The sequence below is a fragment of the Miscanthus floridulus genome, chromosome 1 (assembly GCF_019320115.1).
Source record: "Miscanthus floridulus cultivar M001 chromosome 1, ASM1932011v1, whole genome shotgun sequence".
Lineage (NCBI taxonomy): Eukaryota > Viridiplantae > Streptophyta > Magnoliopsida > Poales > Poaceae > Miscanthus > Miscanthus floridulus.
The window spans coordinates 197,746,861-197,753,166 of NC_089580.1; the positions used below are offsets into that span (position 1 = coordinate 197,746,861).

General features: G+C 55.7%; 1 protein-coding gene and 1 pseudogene across 1 annotated transcript; both read right to left on the reverse strand.

The window, feature by feature from the left end:
- Positions 1–293: 293 nt before the first annotated feature.
- LOC136469808 (uncharacterized) lies at positions 294–806 on the reverse strand. Its single transcript, XM_066467865.1, has one exon. The coding sequence runs from the start codon at positions 804–806 to the stop codon at positions 294–296; it is 513 nt and encodes a 170-aa protein (XP_066323962.1).
- A 3,955-nt stretch (positions 807–4,761) lies between these two features.
- On the reverse strand, positions 4,762–6,089 carry LOC136508478 (glutathione S-transferase F11-like; annotated as a pseudogene).
- Between the last annotated feature and the right edge of the window lie 217 nt (positions 6,090–6,306).

A 6,306-nucleotide genomic window follows, 5' to 3' on the forward strand; every position in this document is an offset into this window, starting at 1 on the left:
GTAATCGACACATCCTCCATTTCCTGCTTTTTTCGCACAAGAACAGGATTTGCTAACCACTCTGGGTGGTGTACTTCCCTGATGAACCCAGCAGCCAACAGTTTTGCTATCTCTTCACCGATGGCCCTGCGTTTTTCCTCATCGAAGCGGCGCAAGCGTTGCTTCACCGGCTTGGAGCCTAGGAGGATTTTTAGGGTATGCTCGGCGACCTCCCTCGGGATGCCTGGCATATCCAAGGGTTTCCACGCAAAGATGTCTTTGTTATCGCGGAGGAAGTCGACGAGCGCGCTTTCCTATTCAGAGGAGAGCGCGGTTTCGATGCGGACTTTTTTGCCCTCAGAGTTGCTGGGGTCCACGAGGACCTCCTTGGACCCTTCCGCCGATTCGAATGATCCGGACAACCTCTTTGCGTCGGGTGTTTCTTCAACGACCTCCTCCCTAAGGGTGGTGAGCTCTTTGGAGGCGATGATTGTTGAGGCATGGCCGCAGCATTCGACTTTACACTCGTAGGCACGACGAAAGGAGGTGCCGACGGTGATGACCCCGCGGGGGCCCAGCATCTTCAGCTTGAGGTATGTATAGTTGGGGACGGCCATAAACTTCGCGTAGCATGGACGTCCGAGGATGGCATGGAAGGTTCCGGGGAACCCTACTACGTCAAAAGTAAGGGTCTCAGTCCTGTAATTGGACTGATCCCTGAAAGTGACGGGCAGATCGATCTGCCCCAGCGATATGGCCTGCCTACCTAGCACGATGCCATGGAAAGGTGCTCGGATGGGGCGGAGGTTCGTTCGGTCGACGCCCATCTCGTCGAGCGTCTTGGCATACATGATGTTGAGGCCGCTGCCTCCGTCCATCAGTACTTTTGTGAGCCGCTTTGGACCGATGATCGGGTCGATGACAAGCAGGTACCTTCCTAGGTGTGGGACGGCATCCGGATGGTCGGTCCAGTCGAAGGTTATGGCGGATTCTGACCACCGGAGGAAGGCAGGCGTGGCCGGTCCAGCTGTATAGACCTCGCGGCGTGCGACCTTCTGGCGGCGCTTGGAGTCGTAGGCCGCTGATCCTCCAAAGATCATGAGGGCGTCGTTCGGCGTTGGGAAGGCATCATCCTTCTCCTCTGTGTCGTCTATGGTGGGGGTAGGTTTCTTCCCCTACTCCCCTTTGTTGAGGCCCTCGGACAAGTATTTGCGCATGAGGCCGCAATCCTTGTATAGATGCTTGGCCGAGAAAGCGTGGTTTGGGCATGGCCCCTCGAGCATTTTTTCAAAGTGGTTCGGAGTGCCCTCCGTGGGCTTTCAGCCACCTTTGCTATCAGCAACAGCCATGAGCGAGTTGTCGCACCGTTGCTTCTTATTCTTTCTTTTGGCGGGACGGTTGGAGGCGCCTTCGCCGGCGTCCTCGTCCCGCCTCGCCTTGCCGTCAGGGCGGTCGAAGATGGCTCCGACCGCTTCCTCTCCTGAGGCATGGCTGGTGGCGATGTCCAGGAGTTCCTTGATGGTCCACGGGCCCCTGCGCCCCAGCTTATGGACCAGGGATTCGCAGATTGTCTCGGATAGGAAGGCTCCTATCACGTCGGTGTCGGCGACGTTAGGGAGCTCGTTGCACTGCTAGGAGAAGCGCTGGATGTACCCACGGAGGGTTTTATCAGCCTTCTGGCGGCAGTTCTTGAGGTCCCATGGGTTTCTAGGGCGTTTGTATGTGCCCTGGAAGTTCTCCACAAAGATCTCCATAAGATCCGCTCAACTTTGAATGGCGTTGGACGGTAGGTGCTCCAACCACGCTCGTGCCGAATCAGCCAAGAATAGTGGGAGATTGCAAATAATGAAATCGTCATCACTCGCACCACCGGCTTGATAGGCAAGCCGATAGTCTTTGAGCCAAAGCCTAGGGTTTGTTTCTCCAGAATATTTAGGGATATTGGTGGGAAAGCAGCGTTGAGGATGTGTCGACGAAGGCCTGAGGGCCTGGTAGGCCGGGACTCAGGCTCTGGTCCTCGCAGTTGTTGTAGCGTCCGCCGCGTCGGGGATGATAGCCACGGCGGGCTTCTTCCCTTCGTCGTGTGGGTGCGCCTATGGGCGTCGATGGTGCTGCGCACGCCGCGGTTGTGGCCGAGACGTTGATGTACCGAGATAGCGGAGTGTTGCGTGCCGCTGGCGGTGTCTGGTGAACGAACGCATCCTTGGCGGGGCGTACCGAGGGCGTGCGTTGGCTGGAGTTGGGCTCGCATCGCCGGGACAACAAGCTTTCCGCCTGCTGCGCCGCCACACGCTCGAGCAACGTGCGAATCTCTCGGTGGGCCTGGCGATCCTCGGACGTCGTGGCCTTTGGGGCCGTGTGAAGCAAGGCCGTCATGGCGGTGATGTTCTGGCTTGCCGAGCGAAGTGAGGGAGAGTCCCATCGTCGGTGAGGATCCTCTGGTGCACATCACGGGCCGCGGCACGTGCGTGCCCACCGTCTCCGCGACGCTTGATTTCCTCATCGATCTTTCGGTACTCTTGGACAAGCTGTTGTCCGGCGTCATCGATCTCCAGCTTTCACGCTCTTAGCTGCTCCATCCTTATGTGAGATGGAGCCGTTGCCTCCCCCTCGGTCCTAGCGTCGGGGTTGCCTGTTGGGGTTGCCTCCTCTCCGAAGATGCTTTGGACGTGCCCCTCGGGGGTTTACGTCATGAAGCATTCCCAGGAAGGGTGATGGCTCCCCCTACTAGAGTCAGAGCTAGAGGACAACTCTGGTTCCTCCATGAGGAGCCCGTGGAGTGTCTCCGGATCGTGTTCAATTGCCCCCATGAACTCGTTGTCTGTAGGCGGCTGGACCATGCGTAGTGCCAGATGGTGGCCAGCGGTTGCCGCAGCATTGCAGAGGCTGAACGGCAACGCCGTCGAGGCACGCCGTGTGGAGCGTTCTAGAGAGAGGGTGATGTGGCGCAGGGCCTCCTTGGATGACTGGGGCCCAAGGGAGACGCCGGGCTGGCCCTCAAGCCTCCGATAGCTGAAGTTGACGGGAAGGAGAGACTGGACGGCCACGTGGGTCAGTGCCAGCTCTCCTCCCAGTGTGACGATGAAATCCAAGTCACCGAAACGCACGTGTGCGCCTGGGACCCAGCTGATTGCGTGGTTAGCCATCCGAGCCCTGATTTGGAACACGTAAAGTCCCCTACCTGGCGCGCCAACTGTCGGTGTTTCGAATAAGCACCGATAAGTAAATTTATAGTTATGCACGTTAGGCCCGGATGGTGCGCTAATGGACACAAGATTTATACTGGTTCGGGCTGAATGTCCCTACGTCCAGTCTGTTGCTGCTCATGTTATTAGCACCGAAAATGGTTCGTAGTAGGGGTACAAATGGTCGAGAGAGGGACTGGTCCTAAGTCTCTGATGGAATGGTCGAAAGGATGTCAAGAGCCTGATAGCAGCTTGACTATGTGTGATGTGTGTTGTTCATCAAGAGTCGGTCCCCTCGTTGAAGGAAGCACATCCCCTTTTATAGATGAAGGGGACGGCTTTACAAGTGAGAGGGCTTGGATGCGTACGCTACCTAGCCTTGTTGTTCACGTCTACCAAGCCTTGTTGTCCATTCCGGTGGGCGCGAAAGGATGATAAGCGCCTACAATACTATCGATGCCACTGTAGAATGTCAGGATGGCTACAGAGTACTGCCCCGCGTAGGGTATAGACTCTGGTATAATGGTTTTGACTTATGAGCCATGCCTTGCCTTTCTCCACACGCCTTCTGGTTCCCTCCGAACGGGGAGCCCCCGGTCAGATGGCTCCAGTCGGCCCTTAGTGCGCCGGTTGGAGAAGAGCGGTGAGCAGGCTTCCCGCAAGCCCCGGTCGCGGGGTCAGAGTCGTGGGGTCGGAGCAGGAAGCAGTGCTGTGGGCAAAGCCTTTTGATCGGAGGGGGCGTCCGGAGGCTGAAGCGAATACTCCGATCTGGTGGACCCGAGGGGCCATGAAGCGGGTGCCGCTCCCTTGGGACCATATCGTGGTGATAGCATATCCGTCATTTGTGGAGGACGCGAGTCTTTTTCTGGACCGTAGTGGTTGTCGTATGTCTACGTCGGGTTCCGTGCCCGAGGGCTGAAGGCGGCGCCCACAACTCTGTAGGGCGAAGAGCACGTGCCCACAACACTATTCAGGCTCTGCTACGCCTGGAAGGGTCTAAAGCACCCATCCCGTCGTTCCCTGGCAGTACTTTTCCTGTCGGGGCGCAGGGTATGGGCTCTGGTTCAGTGGTTTTGACTTATGAGTCATGCCTTGCCTTTCTCCGCACGTCTTCTGGTTCCCTCCGAACGGGGAGCCCCCGGTTGGATGGCTCCAGTCGGCCCTCAGTGCGTCGATCGGAGAAGAGCGGTGAGCAGGCTTCCCGTGAGCTCCGGTCGCGGGGTCGGAGTCGCGGGGTCGGAGTAGGAAGCAGTGCTGTGGGCGTCCCTCGGGCGAGACCGAGCCCGTCCCTCGAGAGTCGGGCGAAGCAGAGTCAATCCCTAAGCTCTCGGGCGAGGCGGAGCTGGCCCTTATCCCTTGGGCGAGACCGAGCCTGGCCCTCGGGGGTCGGGCGAGGCGGAGTCTATCCCTAAGCCCTTGGACGAGGCGGAGCTGGCCCAAAGGCGTCGGGCGAGGCGGAACCAAACTCCTGTCATTTGGGCAAAAAACGTAGCGGCGCCCTTGTCTGTCTAGAAGTTTTTAACGTTCAATGGTTATTAGTTCCATCTCCTGGGGTACCCGATGTTAGGTCCTCTAACACTAAAAGACCAGAAGAACAGATCCAACCATAGATCAGGAGTTAAGACCGATAAGAGAACATGCAACGGTACAAACAAGGACTTGATGACAAAACAAGGAGAATGCCACTAATTGCCATCAGAAGCTGCTCAAAGAAACAAAAAAAGGCTCTAAGAGGGCCTTGGTGCGCTCTGCATCTCAGTAACCTTTTTCCATGCAGGACGAGCCGAGACATCATCCCACCATCTAGCCAGATTCTTTCTCTCGGTGATCAAGCCAGCCTTGTTGGTCCTGTTCACAAGGAAATCCGCATTGGGCAAGTGCACAACGTCGGCCAGGGAGAAATCATCACCAGCAAAGTACTGGCTCTCCCCCAGCCGTTGGTCATACACATGAAGCACCTTAGCGAGCTTGGCTTCATTCTGCTCAACCACAGCCAGGTCAGTGGCCCGGGCCATCATCGGTGCAAATGCAAGCTGGAAGATAATAGCCAGGCTCGGTGGGTTAAAGCTCTGGCCTTCAGACTCTCTATCCACTGTTCAATGGCAGCACGGACAACCGCACCATCTTCTTTCGTGCCAAAAAGGGCCTGGTTACCACGGTCCGCATACTGATCGCATATGTAACGGCAAATAGCCCTTGACTCTGCCAAAGATGAACCATAAACAGAGTAAAGAAATTGGCCATCTAAGATCTCTTAGGTTTTCTTTTACCAGCTAGGCATGCATATGCACAGGTAACTCCTAGAATATATCCTAATGCTTCAGCAATTTGGACTTTTGCAAAAATATGCATTTCTGCTTCAAAACGTAACTGCAGATCTGTATTCTTATTGCATCTTTGCTGACGAAACACGAAAGGAACTTTAGAAGTGAAAAATGTGAAAATTGCAGGTGTTCTTGCAATACTAATGCCATGAAGCATTGCATAAATAAAACCCAAAAGATACTACTGGAGATGCAACAAGAGTAGTAGAAGAACTGGGAGAGGGAGGTACCAAAGACGGTTGTGAGGTGGTCCTTGAAGGCAGGGACCTGGCCGAAGGGCTGGAGCTTGAGGAAGGACGGCGACTTGTGCTCGCCCTTGGACATGTCCACCGGCTCGATCTGGAACGGCACGTCCTTCTCCAGGAGGCAGGCCGCCACGCGGGCCACCGCTGGTGAGATCACCCGTACACGGTCACAGGCGCCGCCATCGCCTCGCCGCCTCTGGGGACCTAAACTGAAGACTGAGGAGCGGGTTGATGGGATGGAGAGGGTGGAATCCTAGAGTAGCAGGCTAGGAGCTATAGCACCCCACACTGGTTTGAGACTCGGCGAACAGTCGGATTCGGATGCCGTCGTGACAATGGCCCCGTTAGCTTCGACGAATTTGCAGGAGCATGGATGAATCGGAAGAAATTTGTTTCGAAAAATTAGTTGTAAACATTAACTTTCAGTCATGAATAGTTTAATTTTTTTCACCAGCCGAACGGCCCCGATAACACTAGTTCATTACGCGTGCCCTCGCACGCGCTCGATAAACACCTAGTTAAGGCGCAGGTAAAAGATATGTTTAATATTTGCATGGATATAATATTAGGAGT

Excerpts from the sequence above, each read along its gene's own strand:
- LOC136469808 (XM_066467865.1), bottom strand. The coding sequence starts at position 806 with ATGGGCGTCGACCGAACGAACCTCCGCCCCATCCGAGCACCTTTCCAT.